Source organism: Coregonus clupeaformis, chromosome 10 (genome assembly GCF_020615455.1).
Source record: "Coregonus clupeaformis isolate EN_2021a chromosome 10, ASM2061545v1, whole genome shotgun sequence".
NCBI classification, from domain to species: Eukaryota; Metazoa; Chordata; class Actinopteri; order Salmoniformes; family Salmonidae; genus Coregonus; species Coregonus clupeaformis.
In genome coordinates, this window is record NC_059201.1 from 37,059,436 (window position 1) to 37,083,974 (window position 24,539).

Consider the following 24,539-nt stretch of genomic DNA (forward strand, 5'->3'; position numbering starts at 1 on the left):
CTCGTGCTAAAGACGGAGGCTGACACGGCTGGTGCTGGTACATGCGCAGATCAAATACACAGCTGGAACGCTGATTAAACTTTTTACGTGTCCTAATAATTAGAAAGATTGCTCAGAAGACCAGGTGTTTTAATCGGTGTATGCTTACTTAATTTATGACCTTAGACTGATTAAGATAAGCAAAGTAAGGTGTTTACATGACTATTGCGTAATCTGCCTACTGCCATAAACAGTTTAATATTGAATTATTAGTGTGCATGTAAACATACTCTGTGTCTGTGGGTGTCTGTGTGTGTCCTGTGTGTGTGTGTGCGTACGTGTGGGCATGTTCCTGTGCATGTGCGCTCCTCCTATGTACGTACGCGTGCACATGTGTCTGAGTGTGCGTTTGCCTCACAACGCCCTAGCTACGCCCTAATGACGCCCAGACGAATCAAAAAAACATAAAAAACGTGAATATGAAGAGTCACGGTTATAATGGCATGGTAACTTTAAGGAAAGTGTATAATAAACATCATCATCATCTCACTGTGTTTGTGCTGTGAATCAAGATACAAGTGAGCAATTACAGTAAGAACTAGAGTGGCAAGACACAGCTGCTTTGTATTAACCAAACGCACATTTATTAAAGTAGGCTTACTCTGCCTCTGGGGAGGGAGATATCATTCACAGCAATCAGAGCAAGACCTGACTGGTGTGAGGGAAAGGCAGAGGATCGAAATAGACTGCTGTCTCCTCACTGTATTTCTTCACTCGTGTTACTCAGTCACACAAACCAAACCTGATGTTACTGCACATGCTCCATTCTCTTCACATTCTCTATGAAAGGTACAGCAGGAACAGGGTGCCATTTGGGACGCAGAAATGGTCCTCTTATACTTGGGTAGGTCAAATTAAAAGACCATCAACTTGTTCACCGTAAAACCTAGGGTACTACTCCCTCTCCCCTCCAGTTCCCCTCTAGTGATCCCAGACTGAGGATGGAGGGTGGAGGATGGAGGGTGGTGATACCATCAGGCCAGGATGTTGGGTATTTCTCCCCCAGGCAGCGTGGCAGCGTGGCACAGCTCCAGAGAACTGTGGAGCCACTGAGCCATGGCACTGCAGACTCTCCTGGCTCCACTGAACACCACAAAGAGACTTCCTTCGGTTTCAATCTCAACCTCAATGGGCTACTATAGCACACACACACGAGACAATCACACATGCCAACACTAGAGGCAAAACTAAATGGGTATGCCTATAGCCTACAGAAACACAAACTCATTTGGGCACAATGAGTGGCAGACAGGCAGACAGCGTCCTGCTGGTAAGGGCCTGCCTGTGTGGCTGTATCCTGTCTGTAATGATGAGGGAGGGGCCTGTTGGCCGCTAGGAGTGAGCGTCAGAGGAGATCATTCTGACACACAGGCTGCGTCTAAGGTGACCACATGTCCTGGATTGTGTGGGACAGTCCCGTATTTTGGCCCTTTGTCCCGCGTCCCGCAACCAAACAATCATGTCCCGCATTTTATCAACAAATTCAAACACCATTAATTTACAAAAAGGTCAATTTGTTCCGTATTTTGGTTAGACATTCCAAACTGTCTCTTTTGCAGTCACCTTGCACTTTTGATCATTTATATATCATAAGAATGTGGTACTGGTGAAGTTAAGCACTTCTCCAATCATTGTTGAGATCTGATATTCTGCGCAGCGCAAGACGAGACGTAGGCCAATGTCATATCGCCAACCAATCACATTTGTCAAATCCTTTCGGGCAACATTTCTGCTAAACTTGGAGAGGACAGTTAACTACTCACAAAAAGAGTGATTCTCACGAAGAGATATACAAAAGTAAGTAAATAGCTGTATTAGACTGAAAGATATAATGTGATTTTGTCAAACTTGTGAGGCTCTCCATGCTCATTCAACATATTTGCTGCTACTTCATTCAATCCGGTTTTCAAAGTCTCCCTTCCTAACTGTTTTACATTCCCTGAAACCAACCAGAAATGTTTCCTTGGCCAAATATTCCCAGATTTTCATAAAACAGCTGCACATTTGGTCTCTCATTTCCGCATCACAAATTTGGCGTGAGGCAAAAGAGCAGCCTATAGGAGCGCTTCAATTAGCTTGTTTCGGTGCAGCGGGAAAAAACAGTATGTAGGCTGTCCCACAAAATCATCAATTTGTCCCGCATTTGGGTATTTTAAATGTGGTCACCCAGGACTGCGTCCAAAATGGCAAGCTATTCCCTACATAGTGCACTACTTTTGACCAGAGCCCTATGGGCCCTTTTAAAAGTAGTGCACTTCATAGGGAATAGAGTACCGTGGAGCGGCAGGTAGCCTGGCGGGTAGGAGCTTTGGGCCAGTAACCGAAAGATTGCTGGATCGAATCCCCGCACTGACAAGGTACAAATCTGTTGTTCTGCCCCTGAGCAAGGCAGTTAACCCACTGTTCCCTGGGCGCTGATTACGTGGGTGTCGATTAAGGCAGCACCCCACACCTCTCTGTTCAGAGGGGTTGGGTTAAATGCGGAAGACACTTTTCAGTTGAATGCATTCAGTTGTACAACTGAATAGGTATCCCCCTTTCCCTTGAGACGCAACCACAGAGACACTCAGACTGACTGAACACAGACAAGACCAGGTGAGCCTCACTAGTATGTGATAATGCCCTCAAAGCCGGTGTTTGGAGGATATATTGGCACGGGTGTTGTTAGGCAAACCGTGCTAATATATCCTCCAAACACCGGCTTCGAGGGCATTATCACTTTTATACAACGGGTTACCAACATATTCAAATAATGATTTACATGTTTTCATTAAACAGGTTATTTTTATGAATTTAGTCATACTATTTCATCCTTCCATAAGATATAGTCCCAACACAAATCTAGGGTTGCTACCCAAGCCGGCTGGTCGTTCGTTCTATCGGTTCAGTTGCCAGTGTCACAGATTCAGCCGAGGCTGCTCCTCCTCCTTGCTCGGGCAGGCTTCGGCGTTCGTCGTCACTGGAGTACTAGCTGCTACCGATCTGTTTCTGTGTTCTACTTGTCTTGTCTTTATTGTTCACACCTGGTTCCCATTAGGTATTGATTACTTCCCTATATAACCCTCTGGCTCCCACTGTATGTTGTGTGTGTTTGTTCATGTTTGGTTGTTGTCTGGTGAGCGGGTTTGTTTCCTCCCTGCGTGGAGGTTATGTTATTTACGTTACCTACGAGTAAAGTACGTTTTCGATTAGCTCTGTGTCCTGCGCCTGACTTCGTCCTACCGCATCACACTGACACCCTGACAGAAACACGCACCAAAATATGGAGTCAGCAGGTACATTCATTTTGTCCGGATCAATGGAGGAACGTGTCCAACAGTAGGCGACCATGATCCAGACTCTCGGCACCGTAATGGAGCACGTGTTGAACACTATGGAGTGATGGGAGAGAGGTGGTGGTCCTACACCTCCTCCAACTACACAGCAACCTACACCGCTGTCCACCCCTTCGTCACCTGGGTCCAGTGGGATTCGGCTCTCGCTCCCGAGGGCATACGATGGTACAGCTGCCAGGTGCCAGGGTTTTCTGCTCCAGGTAGAGATCTACCTGGCTACCATCCACCCGGCTCCCTCGGGATACGAGAGCGTGTCCGCCCTCATCTCCTGTCTGTCTGGAAGAGCGCTCGAGTGGGCCAATGCCGAGTAGGGAGGAATAGACGCAGCGTCAGTACGCTATGAGGATTTCACCCGCCAATTTCGGGCGGTATTCGATCATCCACCAGAGGGGAGAGCGGCGGGGGAACGTCTATTCCACCTCAGACAGGGGAGGAGGAGCGCACAGGACTTTGCACTGGACTTCAGGACTCTGGCTGCCAGCGCAGGATGGAATGAGAGGGCCCTGATCGACCACTACCGATGCAGCCTCCGGGAGGACGTTCGTCAGGAACTGGCCTGCAGGGACACCACCCTTAACCTGGACCAACTGGTGGACATGTCGATAAGGCTGGATAACTTTTGGCAACCCGCGGACGTCCGGATCAGGGGCCGTCCATTCCATCTCCCAGCACCTCCGACCCTACTCCTATGGAGCTCGGAGGTGCTGCACTTAGGGAGACCGGAAGGAGGGCCATCTCTTGCACCAACTGTGGCCGCGGAGGACACACTGCTGGTTGGTGCTGGGGAGGGTCTTTCAGGAGTCGAGGCGGTAGGCAGAGCACTGATGGACCGTCTCAGGTGAGTAGGGCCCCGACTCACCCAGAGCTCCCTGTTGCACATATGTGTATTGATATTGTATTTCCAGAGTTTTCCCCTCATTCCCAGCATAAGGTGCTCGTAGATTCAGGCGCAGCTGGGAACTTTATTGATCGTCAGTTTTCCCGTAGTTTAGGGATTTCTATTGTTCTTGTTGATGTGCCCTTCTCTGTACACGCCTTAGATAGTCGCCCTTTAGGGTCAGGCCTGATTAGGGAGGTCACAGCTCCACTCTGGATGAAAACACAAGGGGGTCATGAGGAGAAAATGAGTCTCTATCTGATTGATTCTCCTGCGTTTCCAGTGGTGTTGGGGCTTCCCTGGTAAACTTCTCATGACCCCACGATTTCATGGCAACAGAGGGCTCTCAAGGGATGGTCAAGTCAGTGCTCGGGGAGGTGTGTAGGTGTTTCCATAGAGGCAACTACGGTGGAAAGTCCAAACCAGGTCTCCACCATGCACATTCCCCCCAAATATGCCGATTTGTCTCTCGCCTTCTGTAAAAAGAAGGCGACTCAATGACCACCCCATCGACAGGGGGATTGTGCGATAAATCTCCAGGTAGGCGCTGCACTTCCCCTGAGTCATGTGTATCCCCTGTCACAGGAAGAGACGGCGGCAATGGAGACATATGTCTCCGAATCTCTGGGGCAGGGATACATTCGGCCATCCACTTCACCTGTCTCCTCGAGTTTCTTTTTTGTGAAGAAGAAGGATGGAGGTTTACGCCCGTGCATTGACTACCGGGGTCTCAATCAGATCACTATCAAGTACAGTTATCCACTACCGCTCATTGCTAGTATGAAGGAGTCATTGCACGGGGCGCGCTTCTTCACAAAATTGGATCTCAGGAGCGCGTACAACCTGGTGCGTATCCGGGAGGGAGATGAGTGGAAGACAGCATTCAGTACCACCTCTGGGCATGACATTCTCATATACTCCGCTACACGGGCCGAGCATGTGTCCCTGGTGCGTCAAGTGCTTGGTCGACTGTTGGAGCATGACCTGTATGTGAAGGCGGAGAAATGTCTGTTCTTTCAAGAGTCCATCTCCTTCCTAGGGCACCGCCTGTCCGCGTCAGGGGTGGAGATGGAGATTGACCGCATTTCGGCCATGCGTAATTGGCCGACTCTAACCACGGTGAAGGAGGTGCAGCGATTTTTGGGTTTTGCCAACTACTACCGGAGGTTTATCCGGGGCTTTGGTCAGGTAGCGACTCCCATTACCTCCTTGTTGAAGGGGGGACCGGTGCGACTGCAGTGGTCAGCTGAGGCGGACAGGGCTTTTGGTCATCTGAAGGACCTGTTTACCTCGGCTCCAGTGCTGGCTCATCCGGATCCCTCCTTAGCATTCCAGGTTGAGGTGGACGCGTCCGAGGCTGGGATAGGAGCTGTACTGTCTCAGCGCTCGGGTACGCCACCAAAGCTCCGCCCCTGTGCTTTATTTTCTAAGAAGCTCAGTCCGGCGGAGCCCAACTATGATATGAAAGTGTGGAGGCATTGGCTTGAGGGGTCTAAACACCCTTTCCTCATTTTGACTGACCATCGCGAGGAGATTGAACCCTTGCCAGGCAAGGTGGGCCATATTCTTCACTCGTTTTGTGTTTACTCTTACTTATAGACCAGGTTCCCAGAACGCTAAGGCAGATGCCCTTTCCTGACTGTATGACACAGAGGAGAGGTCCATTGAGCCCACTCCCATACTTCCGGCGTCGTGTCTGGTGGCACTGGTGGTGTGGGAGGTTGACGCGGACATCGAGCGGGCGTTACATACCGAGCCCACTTCCCCCAGTGTCCAGAGGGTCGTAGGTACGTGCCGCTCGAGGTTCGCGATCGATTGATCTATTGGGCTCACACGTCACCCTCCTCTGGTCATCCTGGCATCGGTCGGACAGTGCACTGTCTTAGTGGGAAGTACTGGTGGCCCACTTTAGGACGTGAGGGTTTACGTTTCCTCCTGCTCGGTGTGCGCCCAGTGTAAGGCACCTAGACACCTGCCCAGAGGGAAATTACAACCCCTACCCATTCCACAACGGCCGTGGTCCCATCTTTCGGTGGATTTTGTTACCGACCTTCCCCCCTCACAAGGGAAACCACGATCCTGGTCGTTGTGGATCGGTTTTCTAAGTCCTGCCGTCTCATTCCTATGCCAGGTCTCCCTACGGCCCTACAAACTGCTGAGGCCCTATTTACACACGTCTTCCGGCACTACGGGGTGCCTGAGGATATTGTATCGGATCAGGGTCCCCAGTTCACCTCAAGGGTCTGGAGGGCGTTCATGGAACATCTGGGGGTCTCGATCAGCCTGACCTCAGGTTTTCACCCCGAGAGTAATGGGAAGGTGGAGAGAGTTAACCAGGATGTGGGTAGGTTTCTGCGGTCCTATTCCCAGGACCGGCCGGGGGAGTGGTCGGGTTTTATCCCCTGGGCAGAGATGGCCCAAAACTCACTCCTCCACTCTTCCACTAACCTTTCTCCCTTTCAGTGTGTGTTAGGTTATCAGCCGGTCCTGGCACCTTGGCATCAAAGCCAGATCGAGGCTCCTGCGGTGGATGAGTGGTTTCGGCGCTCGGAAGAGACCTGGAACGCTGCCCATGTACGCCTGCAGCGGGCCATCAGGCGACAAAAGGCGAGCGCCGACCGTCACCGCAGTGAGGCCCCGGTGTACCGGGGGACCGGGTTTGGCTCTCGACCCGAAACCTGCCCCTTCGCCTGCCCTGCCGGAAGCTGGGTCGGCGGTTTGTGGGGCCATTTAAAGTCCTGAGGAGATTGAACGAGGTTTGTTATAGGTTACAGCTTCCTCTGAATTACCATATTAACCCCTTGTTCCATGTGTCTCTCCTCAGGCCGGTGGCTGGTCCACTCCAGGAGTCTGAGGTACGGGAGGTTCCTCCACCCCCACTGGACATCGAGGGGGCACCGGCATACTTGGTCCGTTCCATCCTGGATTTGAGGCGTCGGGTGGGGGGCCTGCAGTATCTCGTGGAGTGGGAGGGGTACGGTCCGGAGGAACGGTGCTGGGTCCCTAGGAGGGACATCCTTGATCCCTCCATGTTGAGGGATTTCCACCGTCGTCATCCGACTCGCCCTGCGCCAAGTACTCCTGGCCTTCCCCGAGGCCGGTGTCGGCGATCGGCTGGTTGTCGTCTGGTGAGCGGGTTTGATTCCTCCCTGCATGGCGGTTATGTTATTTACGTTACCTACGAGTAAAGTATGTTTTCGATTAGCTCTGTGTCCTGCGCTTGACTTCGTCCTACCGCATCACACTGACACCTTTTTACTAAATCGATGGACAGTCGTTAGTTCTAAATGTTCCGTTGCCATGATGGCTGGCAACGTTGTTTTCCCTTGCTTGCTTGCTAGCCAACTTCGGCTAACACGGTCACGTCAAACAGTGCAGCCAGTGCATAAGTGGAACGATATCAAATACATGGTTTGCAGGTGTTTGATGCCATTCCATTTGCTCCGTTCCGGCCATTTTTATGTGCCGTTCTCCCCTCAGCAGCCTCCTGTGATCTGGGGTGACCCTCCTGGGGTCCTATACATCACTGTATGTCACATACTATAGGTGGGCCTCATGTTCAACTATACATCACACACACACACACACACACACTATACACACACACACTATACATCACACTATACATCACACACACACTACACATCACACATTGTAGATGTTCCTAATGTTTAACTATACAGCACACACTGTATGTAAGCCTAACTTCTACCACAATGGACCCTATACATCTTATTCTGTGCCTTATGTATGAGTTAAATCTATACATCATACAGGTGAGTCTCCCTTGTCCCCTTTAATTTTAATGCTATACTGACAAGGTCACCACGTCCATCCTCAAAGCACTGTATCAAGACAAGACATCCTGTCCGATATGGTAGATATTATGTAATTACCATCTAGTTTTGCCCGTCTAATTAGGTATACAGATCTATCTATTTCCATCTAATCAACCTTCGTTTGATAATGTATGTCAGATAAATCCCATACGGTGCCCTGCGGGACACAGAGAAAAGAGAGAGGGAGAAGGGGAGGGGGGATATAGAGTGGTGGAGTGGAGGAGGAAAAAAATGTGAGAGAGAGAGAGAGACAGAGAGAGAGAGAGAGAGAGAGAGAGAGACGGAAGAGACAAAGGGAGGGAGATAGATAGGGGTAGACAGGAAGAGAAAATGAAAGACAGAGCGAGTGATAGTAAGATAGATAGATAGATTGAGAGGGAGAAGGGCAGACGGGGAGAGACAGAGAGAGAGAGAGTCTCAGACAGTGCTTTGCCCTTGACATTCCTCTCCAGGCCTGAACCTCCTGCAGACTGCAGACTGGGGACGTGTGAGTGATTTAACTAGGCCGCTCACTCCACCCCCTTACAACTAACAAACAGAGACGCAGGGGAAAGGCACAAATAAAATCTAGACAGCCCGAACAGGATCCACCTGTGGCCCAGCGGTGGCTGGTGAACGAAGATATAGGAGGACAGGCTCATTGTAATGGCTGGAATGGAATGTATTGAAAGGAAACCATTTGTTTGATACTGTTCCATTCATTCCATTACAATCAGCATGTCTTCCTATATCTTCGCCCACCAGCCACCACTGCTGTGGTCATAGCCCTAAAATCACCTCTGGCCTTACTGTGGCAACTTGTTGTCAAATCACTTAATATTCTTGTTGTAATATTCACATATCACTTGTGGGCACAATCTAAATAAGCCACCTAAATGATGAACCAGGGAAAGCATGTACGCTTTTACAAAGGGCGGAATTTGATGTGTTAATACATTGTGTGGTGTGCTGCGCTAAGACAGAGAGTTGCGAAGTTTCTACCACAGTAAGATACGGTAGAATCTAGATCATTTGAAAAATCACATGAATATTTCACATATGCTTCTTACTGTATTCTTTTCTACCTCCCTCTCTCCCTCCATCCCTCATCCCCTCCCCCTCTCCTATTAATTCTGGGGACTACAGTCGTGGTCAAAAGTTATGAGAATGACACAAGTATTGGTCTTCACAAAGTTTGCTGCTTCAGTGTTAAGATATATTTTTGTCAGATGTTACTATGGTATACTGAAGTATAATTACAAGCATTCCATAAGTGTCAAAGGCTTTTATTGACAATTACATTAAGTTTATGCAAAGAGTCCATATTTGCAGTGTTGACCCTTCTTTTTCAAGGCTTCTGCAATCCGCCCTGGCATGCTGTCAATTAACTTCTGGGCCACATCCTGACTGATGGCAGCCCATTCTTGCATAATCAATGCTTGGAGTTTGTCAGAATTTGTGGGTTTTTGTTTGTCCACCCGCCTCTTGGGGAGTTCTCAATGGGATTAAGGTCTGGGGAGTTTCCTGGCCATGGACCCAAAATGTCGATGTTTTGTTCCCCGATCCACTTAGTTATCACTTTTGCCTTATGGCAAGGTGCTCCATCATGCTGGAAAAGGCATTGGTCGTCACCAAACTGTTCTTGGATGGTTGGGAGAAGTTACTCTCGGAGGATGTGTTGGTACCATTCTTTATTCATGGCTGTTTTCTTAGGCAAAATTGTGAGTGAGCCCACTCCCTTGGCTGAGAAGCAACCCCACACATGAATGGTCTCAGGATGCTTTACTGTTGGCATGACACAGGACTGATGGTAGCGCTCACCTTGTCTTCTCTGGACAAGGTGTTTTCCGGATGCCCCAAACAATCGGAAAGTGGATTAATCAGAGAAAATGACTTTACCTCAGTCCTCAGCAGTCCAATCCCTGTACCCTTTGCAGAATATCAGCCTGTCCCTGATGTTTTTCCTGGAGAGAAGTGGCTTCTTTGCTGCCCTTCTTGACACCAGGCCATCCTCCAAAAGTCTTCGCCTCACTGTGCGTGCAGATGCACTCACACCTGCCTGCTGCCATTCCTGAGCAAGCTCTGCACTGGTGGTGCCCCGATCCCGCAGCTGAATCAACTTTAGGAGACGGTCCTGGCACTTGCTGGACTTTCTTGGGCGCCCTGACGCCTTCTTCACAACAATTGAACCTCTCTCCTTGAAGTTCTTGATGATCCGATAAATGGTTCATTTAGGTTCAATCTTACTAGCAGAAATATCCTTGCATGTGAAGCCCTTTTTCTGCAAAGCAATGATGACGGCACGTGTTTCCTTGCAGGTAACCATGGTTAACAGAGGAAGAACAATGATTTCAAGCACCACCCTCCTTTTAAAGCTTCCAGTCTGTTATTCTAACTCAATCAGCATGACAGAGTGATCTCCAGCCTTGTCCTCGTCAACACTCTCACCTGTGTTAACGAGAGAATCACTGACATGATGGCAGCTGGTCCTTTTGTGGCAGATCTGAAATGCAGTGGAAATGTGTATTTGTGTCATTCTCAAAACTTTTGACCACGACTGTACTCATTTATAAATGAGGTCAAGTATGAGTGGATGATGAAACATTTATGACCACCAACATCTCTTTCCAAAAAGGTTTCCAAATGTATGAAATAAACATGACAGTGTGATAATTCTTTGACATCAGGGAGTAGAGACAGTACCTTGGGAGGAAAATAGAATAGTTAGAGTGACGAGACAGGAGGGAGAACAGTGAGAGATTGTGACAAGAAGGGAGAGAGATCCAGAAAGAAAAATAGAGAGAGAGGAGACATATGTCTGTGTGAGTTGTAAAAGGGAGATTGAATAGTAGGAGTGGACATTAAAGGAAAACTCCACTCAAAAAAATATTTTGGTATTTGTTTCATTGTTGATATAGTCCCAAAATGTTTTGCTTGTCAACAATCAAGTTTTCAAGATACACTACATATACAAAAGTATGTGGACACCCCTTCAAATTAGTGGATTCGGCTATTTCAGCCACACCTGTTGCTGACAGGTGTATAAAATCGAGCACACAGCCATGCAATCTCCATAGACAACCATTGGCAGTAAAATGGCCAGTCAGTTCGTCAAATATCTGCCCTGCTAGAGCTGCCCCGGTCAACTGTAAGTGATGTTATTGTGAAGTGGAAACATCTAGGAGCAACAACGGCTCAGCTGCGAGATGGTAGGCCACACAAGCTCACAGAACGGGAATGTCAAGTGCTGAAGCGCGTAAAAATCGTCTGTCCTCGGTTGTAAACTGCCTTTGGAACGTCAGCACAAGAATTGTTCGTCGGGAGCTTCTTGAAATGGGTTTCCATGGCCGAGTAGCCGCACACAAGCCTAAGATCACCATGCGCAATGCCAAGCATCGGCTGGAGTGGTGTAAAGCTCGCCGCCATTGGACTCTGGAGCAGTGGAAACATGTTCTCTGAAGTGATGAATCACTCTTCACCATCTGGCAGTCCGACGGATGAATCTGGGTTTGGCGAATGCCAGGAGAACGCTACCTTCCCCAATGCATAGTGCCAACTGTAAAGTTTGATGGAGGAGGAATAATGGTCTGGGGCTGTTTTTCATGGTTCGGGCTAGGCCCCTTTGTTCCAGTGAAGGGAAATCGTAATGCTACAGCATACAATGACATTCTAGACGATCCTATGCTTCCAACTTTGTGGCAACAGTTTGGGGAAGGCCCTTTCCTGTTTCAGCATGACAATGCCCCCGTTTTTCGAGATCGGTGTGGAAGAACTTGACTGGCCTGCACACCTTTGGGATGAATTGTAATGCCGACTGCGAGCCAGGCCTAATCACCCAACATCAGTGCCCGACCTCACTAATGCTCTTGTGGCTGAGTGGAAGCAAGTCCCCGCAGCAATATTCTAACATCTAGTGGAAAGCCTTCCCAGAAGGGCGGAGGTTGTTATAGCAGCAAAGGGGGGACCAACTCCATATTAATGCCCATGATTTTGGAATGAGATGTTCATGTAGTGTATATAACTGTCAAAATACAGAAATACAGCCAGTATGATGTATTTTGCATCATATGATGCTGCGTTTTGTATCATATGGTGCAAAAAGCATCATACCGGCTGTATTTCTGTATTTTGACAGTTACATATCTTGAAAACTTGATTGCTGACATGCAAAAAACATTGGGATTTTATCAACAATGGACTAACGAAACAAATACCAAAAAATAGTTTTTGGGTGGAATGTTCCTTTAATCCAAGTACACACAATTGTACTTGGATACCAAGTGCACACTACCAAGTGTACACTATCAAGTAGCAGCATAGGGGAGAGGAGGGGAGAAGACATGTTGTGTTCTAACCTGGTTCTCCTCGTGAGTCACCCTCATCTGCTCCTTGAGGACGGAGGTGCGCGCCGCCTCCTCCTTACGTATCATCCTCTCCTTCTTCAGCTCGGGGCTCCAGAAGCTCTTGATGCTGTTGGTGGACGAGCCCAGCTTGCTGTCCTTCAGGTCCAGCTCTCTCCTCAGCAGGTCGTTCTCCCGCTGCATGTCCCGGAGCGTGGCCTGCATCTCCAGCAGCTCCCCCCCACTGCCTCGCACCGCCTGCCGCAGCAGAGCCGACGGCACCCCCTGGGTGTGGTGGTGGTGGTGCTGCAGCATGGACAGGGAGCCCAGGTCGCTGTAGGACAGCAGGTCAGCGTGGTGGCCCAGCCCCACCGAGGCAATGTTGGGGCTGCTGCCCATGGCCGTGACACGGCCCCCGTACATGGCCCGGTTGGAGGCGCGCCCCAGCGTCATGGTGCCCTTAGGGTAGGTGGCGGTTGAGCCCACTCCCTCGTGGTCGCTCAGGTACATTGGTCCGGACGTGGCGTAGGCAGCGTTCAGTGACTGGATGTTCTCCATGGAGAGCGTCTTGCCCCCTCCACTGCCCCCGCCCCCACTGTTGGCCCTCCGGTGGCCCAGCCTGGGGGACCTAGGCAGGCGCGGGGACCGTGCAGGGCTGCTCTCGATGTGGCCGACCGCTCTGGCACTGCCGTACATGTCCTGGGTGTGGGAGGTGTGGCCTGGGCCGGCCGGACGCTCGCCACGGGGTCCTTACCAGGGGCACGCTGCAACGATCACAGTGCACCCTCACTCTGTGACACACATGGGCGACTCACTGCATGCCAGTGTGGGGGAAGGGACTCGACGTCGACAGATCTGGGGAGAGAGGAATTTGTCAAATAATAACAAGAAATATGCTGCATAATTTATGTGTCAGATAAAAGAGACTAAATGAACTTCAAAAACATACATACAGCATACTCTCTCTCTCTTTTTTCTCTCTCTTTCTCTCTCTCTCTCTCTCTCTCTCTCTCTCTCTCTCTCTCTCTCTCTCTCTCTCTCTCTCTCTCTCTCTCTTTCTCTCTCTCACACACATACACACACTCCACACACACACACACACTCCCCACACTCATTCTACAGGGTTTGGTAGGTGTAGTGTCATAAGAAGCAGCTCCTCTCCTCCTGTTCACATTGAGAGCTGGGTGAGTGAGTCACACCAGCCTGTGGCTCTGTGGGCTTCTTTTGCAGGGAGGGATTCCAATTCTAAGTGAACCCACTGGGAATCACAGCATCATCCTGGCTTCCCCTGGCCCAGGCACTCATCCCAGTCCTATTAGCGCTGACCCCGTCAGGAAGCAGAGAACACCTACCTTACTGTGCATAGTATCTAGTACATCTAGTATAGCAACCACAATATCACATATACTGTATGCATAGAACCAAGTGCCATGCCCCAAATGCTGAAAGTATTTGAAGAGATTTCAAATACAGTACTATTTCAACCCAGGATTGCCCTCTATCAATACACTAATACAAACACTATATTCATATATAATACATGTCAATAAGCAGTAACCTCCGGACTGGGTAGCGGTTCGAGACGACATCCCCCAGAGTTCAGCTGTGCATGCTTCCATTTCCTCTTCTGGAGCACTCATGTAATCACTCCTATCACTCCACACACCAGGGTCATATTCACTAGACACCAAAAGAAAGCAAATGGACGTTTCAAAATATTTTGCTACATTTTGCACTAATGAATATTGCCCAGGGGGAGGCAGAAAGTATACTGTACATACAAATGGAGCTTATGCTGTTGTATTGACTCCTTATCATCAAAGGGCAGAACAGATGTATTTTCATTGTCCATCTATAGACCTATATCATACAGGTGTGCCTTATGTAGCATCTACACTACCGTTCAAAAGTTTGGGGTCACTTAGAAATGTCCTTGTTTTCCATGAGAACATACATGAAATGAGTTTGAATAGGAAATATAGCAAAATGAATAGGAAATGTAGTCATTGACAAGGTTAGAAATAATGATTTTTAATTGAAATAATAATTGTGTCCATTAAACTTTGCTTTCGTCAAAGAATCCTCCATTTGCAGCAATTACAGCCTTGCAGACCTTTGGCATTCTAGTTGTCAATTTGTTGAGGTAATCTGAAGAGATTTCACCCCATGCTTCCTGAAGCACCTCCCACAAGTTGGATTGGCTGGATGGGCACTTCTTACGTACCATACGGTCAAGCTGCTCCCACAACAGCTCAATAGGGTTGAGATCCGGTGACTGTGTTGGCCTCTCCATTATAGACAGAATACCAGCTGACTGCTTCTTCCCTAAATAGTTCTTACATAGTTTGGAGCTGTGCTTTGGGTCATTGTCCTGTTGTAGGAGGAAATTGGCTCTAATCAAGCGTCGTCCACAGGATATGGCATGGCGTTGCAAAATGGAGTGATAGCCTTCCTTCTTCAAGATCCCTTTTACCCTGTACAAATCTCCCACTTTACCACCACCAAAGCACCCCCAGACCATCACATTGCCTCCACCATGCTTGACAGATGGCATCAAGCACTCCTCCAGCATCTTTTCATTTGGTCTGCGTCTCACAAATGTTCTTCTTTGTGATCCGAACACTTCAAACTTCGATTTGTCTGTCCAAACACTTTTTTCCAATCTTCCTCTGTCCAGTGTCTGTGTTCTTTTGCCCATCTTAATCTTTTATTTTTATTGGCCAGTCTGAGATATGGCTTTTTCTTTGCAACTCTGCCTAGAAGGTCAGCATCCCGGAGTCGCCTCTTCACTGTTGACGTTGAGACTGGTGTTTTGCGGGTACTATTTAATGAAGCTGCCATTTGAGGACCTGTGAGGCGTCTGTTTCTCAAACTAGACACTCTAATGTATTTGTCCTCTTGTTCAGTTGTGCACCGGGGCCTCCACTCCTCTTTCTATTCTGGTTAGAGCCAGTTTGCACTGTTCTGTGAAGAGCCAGTTTGCACTGTTCTGTGAAGGGAGTAGTACACAGCGAGATCTTCAGTTTCTTGGCAATTTCTCGTATGGAATAGCCTTCATTTCTCAGAACAAGAATAGACTGACGAGTTTCAGAAGAAAGTTATTTGTTTCTGACCATTTTGATTCTGTAATCGAACCCACAATTGCTGATGCTCCAGATACTCAACTAGTCTCAAGAAGGCCAGTTTTATTGCTTCTTTAATCAGCACAACAGTTTTCAGCTGTGCTAACATAATTGCAATAGGGTTTTCTAATGATCAATTAACCTTTTAAAATTATAAACTTGGATTAGCAAACACAATGTGCCATTGGAACACAGGACTGATGGTTGCTGATAATGGGCCTCTGTACGCCTATGTAGATATTCCATAAAAAATCTGCCGTTTCCAGCTACAATAGCCATTTACAACATTAACAATGTCTACACTGTATTTCTGATCAATTTTATGTTATTTGAATGGACAAAAAATTTGCTTTTATTTCCAAAATAAGTGACCCCAAACTTTTGAATGGTACTGTACCTCTTATGTTACAGCTAATATAATATCCCAAGTCTATGTATATTGCGAATAAATTGTAATTCCCACCCAGGAAACTGTACAGACCAGTGTGTGTATAATACTTATTGTGTAGGCTACTGCTACATTTTGCCAGCTTGTGTTGCACAGTAGGAGTCAACTCCCTGTGGAGTCACTAAACACCAGAGACTTCAAAATGGCAGCCACGTTTCGGCCATCACATACATGTATACTGTAGCTGAGAGGTTACAGCCTCCAGTATATTTTTTGCATCCCAAATAGTCCCCTCTTCCCTATATAGTGCACTGCTTTTGACCAGGGCACATAGGGCTCTGGTCAAAAGTAGTGCACTACATAGGGAATAGGTGCCATTTGGGATAAAACCCCAGTGTTATCAGAGGAGGACTCAGGAGGGTACAGGATGGAACAGGATGGTACAGGAGGCAAATAGGGTTCTGGTGGGAGAAACATAAAGATGAATGGCTGTTTTTAAAGGGATGGTGGTGGTGCTGTGTGTCTTTTGGGATAACTGGGCTGTATTCTTCCTTCCTTCCGGGCCACCCTTGCATCGTCTTCTCAGAAGACACGGTTGCCATAGTGACTGCGGTGTCTGGGCTCACAGAGATAAAGCACCTGGGTTGGCAGTCCTCTTACATAACGCTAACTTAAGTTTCAAAAGGCAAGAAAAAAATTTATTCCTGTGAATTCCGGTGCGGGTGGATAGAGGAAGGAAAAATGAAAAGTGATGAATGACTGACTACAGATGGTCTGGTCATCTGTGCCACAAACTCCTGCCTCCATGCCAGGTGAGGGTGAGGGTGAGGGTGGGGACAAGATGGCCACTAGCTTTTCCGGAGACATTATCCGGCCTGCCTTACAGCCAGACCTGACTTTGCCTATAGCACTGTGCCACCTCTCCCTTCCAGAATCAACTATGTGATATGGCTGTATGGCTGTCTATGAACTCACACAATCCCTGACTTTGCTATATCTTTACAGGAATACTCTGCCACCATTCAGAGTCAGATAGCTTTGTGATATGGACAACATGCCAGTCTATAAAGGGTATTTGAGGTAAGGAAAGCATTTTGTAGCCTGGTGTTTGGCAATTATAATGACCATAGGAGTTGGCAAGAGAGCACAAACAGATCTGGGACCAGGCTAAGCATTTTGGGGACAAGAAAGAAATACTGAAGAAATACCTGTGAGAAAACACTTCAGCAGAAGCAATTACAACAATACAATGACAGGTGAGAACAGACAGGGAGTTCAGTAATCACTATCATTTCCGTTTGCTGCAACAAGAAGCTTTAAAATGGGACACGAGCGTTACAAATACAAAATGGCAGAAGTGAATGAAAATAAATCCATTGGAAGGGATGTAATATGTCAGCCTACATTAGCTGAAAGAAGTGGAGCAGGTGTAGCATTAGCCAAACAAGTTGCTTTTTCACCAGCCAGTTCCTCTGAGAGACTAGCTAATTAAACTCAAACAAATTATATAACACGCATACTGTGTCAGGAGGCTCTTCAATTGGTTGGCAATGGATGCAAAGTGTTTGTGAAGTCTGGAGTGAAAATGTTGGAAAAGCGGCAAGAACTGCATGTGGCCGGCTGGGTTTAGACCCCGGGTCTCCTGGGCCCAACAATACTTTTCTATCCCACTGGGCTAAAGCTGACACTCTTAGAAGTGAAGGAGCCTGGAAGAACCTTTTGGGGTTCGGTAAATTGCCACTCAGGGGGAACCTTTTCCAGTCACAAAGGTTCCTCGAGGAACCCCTGTGACATGATGCATATGTTTTCGCAAAGATGTCACAGATTGATGCTTATACGCTGATACTGGGCTGTCTGTGTAAAGGTTCAAACAGGAATGTTTTTGTGATTGGAAAAGTTACATTTTGAACCTTTTTAATAATATATTGTAGCAGCAGCAGCCTATCAGAAGATTAGAGGCGTGGTTTATTGGAGGCGTGGCTTTCAGATTGTTATTTCTGGCCACCAGTAAGAATAAATGTAATTCCTGTTTATCATATAAAGTTTTAAGTCTGTACACTACAAATGTCTATTTTCCTTAAATGTTTATGCATATTACATAATCTAATATTAACATTGATGATTACATATAGAGCCTTGACAGTCATCGGAATGCAATAACTTCTTTATATAGTAATAAAGTGGTAACTAATCCAACATTGGGATTTGCATAGGCTCTTGAGGAACTCATACACGTCTGTAAGCCTCATTGAAGCTACAAAACTGTCAGTGTTCAACCTTAACATGTGATGACAATACAACAGAAAAGATTAACAGGAATGACGTTTACTCTCACAGGTGGCCAAACATAACTACCTGAAAGCCACGCCCTTACATATAGAGCCTTGACAGTCATCCGAATGCAATAATAAAGTGGTAACTAATCCAACATTAGGATTTGCATAGGCTCTCGAGGAACTCATACACATCTTGAAACCTCATTGACGCTACAACAGAAAAGATAAATAGGAATGACATTTACTCTCATGGGTGGCCAAACATAACTACCTGAAAGCCACACCCTTTGTTGTTGCATTTAACTGCCAAAAATGCTGTTATCGAGGTCATTTCCTTAGTAGGCAACGTCAAAGGTCAGCATGTGGGAGAAGTAGGAGCTCAGGGATGATAGACGAGTTTCCCACTAGTAATTACCAGTTGGAGGGGCGTTCAAGTGGATTTTTCCCAGTCGTTTGTGATAAATACCACCTTCCCACTTGGTTATGAATGCAGGGTAAATAACCCAGCATCAATAACCCAACCTGGGTCTTTTTAAAGAAAACAACCCAACTAAGTGACCCAATGCCTGCAACCAAGATAGGTCATCCAAACAACCAAGCATTTTTAAGAGAGTAGGCTAGGTTGGAGATACTGTAGCTAACTGCCGACCTAAGCCAATGCCTAATAATTATCATCATAAACAAACGTCATTACCATCTAAATAAAGTTTTCCGAATTAAAACAGGAGGCTACAGTCATGTAATACAATTGGATTGACAGACAATGTTGAATTATTCAACATTGCTATTAAAATAGTATAGGAATGGGTAATTGTTTACACGTTGCCAGCTATAGTCAAAAGCCACACACAGTATTTCCATCCTCTTCTGAGTCTGGCAGCACAACAAATCCAATGGTGAAATAATATTATATATGGATTTATAGTCAAAGTGCTCTGCATGTGCCAGCAAAAAGCTTCCTCCAGGAAACATTAAAAACATGAAAGGTTCCTCCAAGAACCCCTCAACTAACCAATGGGGCAAATATGAACCCATTGACTGCAATGATTCCTTGAGGAACTCCAGGGTTCCTTGAGAATCTCCGGGGTTCCTCGAGTCACCCCAAATTCTAAGAAATGTAGGCTTTCTGTCTGTGAAGCCACATCAACACAGGTGCGTACAGTGGCGGACTGGGACCAGAAATTGGCTCTGGCATTTCTAACACTGGCCCATTTTCTTTCCTTGAGGCCCCCATTATTAGCCAGATAATGATCATTTTGCGCAACAAAAAAAAACAAGTTAGACCCCCCACATGGCAAAAAATGAACCAACCCATCTGGCATTTTCACGAAATGCTGGATGGCCGGTCTGCCTCTTGGTGCATACATCCTCTCTCATGTAGTGCTGTCCAGGGCTGTAGTGCTGAACATAGTGCTGAATCCACCAATCGCGGTGCTGTCCATGGTGCTGAACTGAGAGTCAACCAACACGTTGCATAACCTACCGTAGTGATGCGAGGGTTGACTCATAACACACAGTCCCCGCGGTTATATATATTGTGTAGATGAAGGGCGGGTGGGTTGAATAAAGACAAAACAATACCTTAAAAGATCCAGAAATGTATAATTATTGTATAGTTTATATTTATTTCATTATTTTAGGCTATCTGGCATTAGTGCATAAACCTAAGCTTTAGGGCCTAATGGTACTCGCGCCAAACAACCTACAGGCCAATCGGCAAATACTTTTGGGAATGGGCAGAAAAAGTGAACGTTGATCCATGGAGGCAAAAAGGACAATGTCGAAGTTTAATTCAATAAAAGAAAAGCTGCGAAATTGAGAGTTGAAAATAAAGAGAAGGGAGGCCCAGAAAAGTAATGTTTGGGAACTATTTGGTGAAGTGGTAAAAGAGGATGATAGGAGTGCAGGCTATGTTATGTGTGATGATTGTGACGTGCTATATACATTCGACAGTCACAAGATGGGGACCTCAAATAGGCCTATGGCACGTCAAGGGAACTGTAGCCTACTGTTCAGATGGGTTAAATGGAAACTGAAATCTGGACACTGACTCTAGGTCTATACCCTCTCACATAGCCTTAACATTAACTCCTGCAAGATTAAGCATTTCTTACAGTAAAATGATATACCAAATGTAGGAAACATTTAAACTCGGGAACAGGAGTGGAGAAATATGATTTATTTATTTCAGCATCTTGAGAGAATGCGACTGCGCAGTTAGATACCGTCTGATAGTATTTCAAACACATAAAATATGCATAGCCGCGGGAATTATGGGTGCTGAGGGTGCTGCAGCACCCCCTGAAAAATCAGAATAACATTTGTTGTTATTTAAAAAAATATTGTTTCACAAAGTATTAGCGGACAGATATAGCCATCTGCAGCAGGGACAGAAACTTTTTTCCACTTACCCCACAATCCATATCTCAATTGTCTCAAGGCTTAAAAATCCTTCTTTAACATGTCTCCTCACCTTCATCTAAACTGATTGAAGTGAGTTTAACAAGTGACATCAATAAAGGATCATAGCTTTCACCTGCATTCACCTGGTCAGTCTATGTCATGGAAAGAGCAAGTGTTCCTAATGTTTTGTAGGCCTATATGATCAGTGTATAGTTGGGCGGTGCGGATGGGTTATTGGCAATTGCGGGCGGGTGTTGGTGAACAAACAGCTGATCCGCGCACCACTAGCCTACCCATATTTGAATCTTTACAAATTTTTTAGGGTGGCGTCAATCAACCTGCCCAACGATGATAATATTGTTAGACTAGTAAATGCACGTGGTAGGACTAAATATGGGGCAGATAAGCGCAAGCAGCTGTGTTTGCAAGGGGCAAAATAACTATCAGAGACAGGCCTAGTGGCATGGAAATGGTCGCGCAGATAGGCCTTACAGATGCTCTGAAAGCATGATTTTCACCCCGGGTGTTTCTGTGCCAATGAATAGTGCTTTAGGTTCTGGGGCTGGCTGCATTTCTATAAGGCCATATCATTTTCCTTTCATCAACCACATGCAACCTTTAAGTCCATCCCTTAGAAACCATTTATTAGGCCTATAGTGTCCTTTATTCTTGCCATCTTGTTGGAATCGAAATCCACATAAGATCATAGCAATGTCTCTCTAAATGTCATTATAAATCAATTATTATACACATCAATTATATACATCAATGTGGCATCATCATTGCAGTTACAAATGGTCAATCTTTCAGACATCAATACAGTGTCATGGGCTAGAGTGTGAAAACAAACTTGCATGCACACTTGAACATCATTTCAAATTCACTCCACATCCGCACAACTCTTGCGGCACGAGGTCAGCTGCATAGGCTAGTGTGCAGAATGGTCTTGAAGGAAATTCTATCTGAGCGGAGGCAGGGACATGCTTGGAGATCAATCATTCCAATGAAATTCTATCTGAGCAGAGGCAGGGACATGCTTGGAGATCAATCATTCCAATGAGACAGTGTGGCAGGTTGTCACTTGACCATAATAACGCGGGGCAAATGATGCATATGGTCTACTTATTAAGTAGGGAATACTGAATTACCATTATCAAGCCCTGCCGTTGACAAGACACCCAACCCCACAATTAAAATCCCTCCCCTTGCCTTTCATGATTGGTTGAGAGGATCCGATTGTACAAAAACGCATTTCCTAGTGTCTGTCGCCTCTGTCAGTCAGCCAAAATGAAACGTAAATTTCTGAAGGGGGTTTCGTTGGTTTGAGGGGGACACATGTAGCTGAGGGTTCTTCGGGTTCGTCTCAATCGATTATTGAAATTATTGGAACATAAAACGCTAATGTTTATTAACCGAATACCCTAAATTATTTATAAATATGATCCTGGTATCGATATTGCAGAATATTTATTATTCATGATGACAGTATCTCCAAAATTATTCCTCTTGAATTCCCCTCATAAGGAAATATATGACATAATGTAAGCCTGGGGCATTACAGACGTGTCTTATGTCGAATTGTCAGTGCCCTTGATATCTCGTGTTTCATGGGAATACATCATTTTTTTCCAATGCAATGTGAGAATCTATGACAGCTAGCCACTATAGATAACATCCCATACATTCCAGAGAATTTGGCGCTTTTAGGATAAAATACGAATCTAAAGCCCTCGAAATCTTTTATATTGAAAATTAAATATAGATATGCAATTCGTTTCACCTTTCCTTGATACCAATTCTAATCGAAATGAACCCACAAACCAATTCGATTTTCAACCGAATCGAATGACTGAAATATACAAGATAAAAACACATATTGACTTCTACAAATTAGGCTACAGTATGTTTTTCCAATGCATTCATCTACTATGAAATCCAACGAATGAATTGGGAGTGATCTTTTACGCACAGATGCATTCCCTCAATCCGTCTAATCGAGCGAGAATTGTCAACCCCATAATATCGAAAACACTTAATTATTTCTACATGTAGTGATTCAGTACCGGTCTCTATCACACATATCCGCATTTATTTTTTATTAATCAAATAGAAATGTACCTTTTTCTACCATTAATTCCTCTCCATCACCATCCAGAGACAGCAGCGTCTTCCAGCCTCCATTCACACCAGTCTCAGCATCCTGCACTGTCATTGGGCAGCGGACACGCGCTCTCTCCCCCCTACACACTAGGGAGCTGCACAGGCTGATTGTTAAAGGGAAAGCCAAGAGAGTCTCGAGCAGAATGGATGGAATCAATCCTAGAAACGTGACTTGGAGTGTGGAATCACAATATCGAAATCTCATAATTCAACTCACAAACTCATTAGACTTCCATCATTATCCTCCTTGCTCCTTATGGTCACATTCTTCACGCTTGTTTGGATGGTGTAGGTTTCAGGAGTTTCAGCATTGAAAATCCAGCCTAATTTCAGGTTTAATTGGTTGAGGTATTAGGTATCTGAGAGGTGTAAAATTTGCCAAAATCTGCCCCCCACTCGAACCAACACCACTCATGATTACATTTACATTTCATTTTAGTCATTTAGCAGAAGCTCTTATCTATAGCGACTTACAGTTAGTGCATAAAGGTAGCTAGGTAAGACAACCACATATCACAGTCTTAGTAAGTCATCATCTAGTCTAATTTCACAGCCACTGTGCCATCATCTACCATTATGCTGTATTCAACCAGAGATTACAATTCATCAAGGCTTGCCATCCCCTATAACTTATCATTTGTGTGCTTAATTATATGACCTTTTCTAAATGTCGCAGATGCAGAATAGTCTGTGCTGATTGGCTGGAGCATCTCAGGCCCATTTTATGCCCAGCTCTAGCATTGTGAGTGCTCTGATTGGCTTGGCTGCCTTTTGCATTCTAAATGGCACCCTATTCCCAATATCGTGCACTACTATTGACCAGGGCCCTTAGGGTCCACACTCATGTGCTCCAGTGGGGCTCTGTGTGGAGGTGTGGGAAGTATCCTCATTGTAGGAAAATGCCTCTGTATTTTGCTCAGTGAATGGAATAAGCCCATGCCCCTTGGGGGAAACTGTTCAGTTGAACTGGGAATGGATGGAGTTTGGGCGAAGACAGATGTTCTGCCACCCACTGTAGCAGGGAGAGCAGAGGGAGAGAGAACAGAACAGGAGACGAGAGAGATGCAGTGAAGGACAGGAACGTTCTCAAAGCAACCCCTGCTAGAAGGAGATTAAACATGTTGTTGGGATAGGAGTAGGACCTTTTTACGACACCAAGGAATCACAATCACACAATACAATCTGGGTGTTTGTTTCTGTTGCATGGGTGTAATAGGATGATGAAATAGATTCTTCCTCCATGGGTTGGGTTGGGGGTGGTTCCTGGCTGTGGGGGTCACCGTCTTTTAAGCCAGTGAATCAGCCAGCGCCTCTCTCTCCCAGCCCTGCCTTGGCCTCGTTAATCACATGATGGCTTCTCCCATCGTCATGGTGATGGCAGCCCAGGTTCCGTCCTTCCTGTGTACAGCCGGCACTGACTGAGAAACGAAGCTGCCTTCACCACGGCGACCCAGCACACGTTAAATCAATCTGAGTGCTTTACACTTACGTCACACATTATGACATCACTATGAGGTGAGCATTTCGCCTGAGGAGAATGACATCACTATAACTGAACCTTCCTGGCTCTCCTGAGGATGAGTGATATTGATAACAAAATACAGCCTAAAGTACAACCACCTTCACCCCTCCTATACAGCCAGACATACACACTCTCTCTCTCTCTCTCTCTCTCTCTCTCTCTTTATGAGCTGTCCCAGTATGTTACGGCCTGGAGGGCTTTAACTGTGACGCAAACACTGACGATGAATGGCGGTGACAGGGACAGGCCCAGGAGAAAG

At 46.3% G+C, this 24,539-nt stretch overlaps 1 protein-coding gene across 1 annotated transcript in view; it reads right to left on the reverse strand.

The window, feature by feature from the left end:
• The window catches only part of erc2 (ELKS/RAB6-interacting/CAST family member 2), a 93,303-nt gene extending 70,486 nt beyond the window's left edge, over nucleotides 1-22,817 (reverse strand). Inside the window, exons 1-2 of the mRNA XM_041888602.2 lie at nucleotides 22,717-22,817; nucleotides 12,425-13,264 (exon numbers count right to left, since the gene is read on the reverse strand). Coding sequence (XP_041744536.1) covers nucleotides 12,425-13,105 — 681 coding nt within the window. The 5' untranslated portion in view covers nucleotides 13,106-13,264; nucleotides 22,717-22,817. The remainder of the gene's footprint in view (nucleotides 1-12,424; nucleotides 13,265-22,716) is intronic.
• Between the last annotated feature and the right edge of the window lie 1,722 nt (nucleotides 22,818-24,539).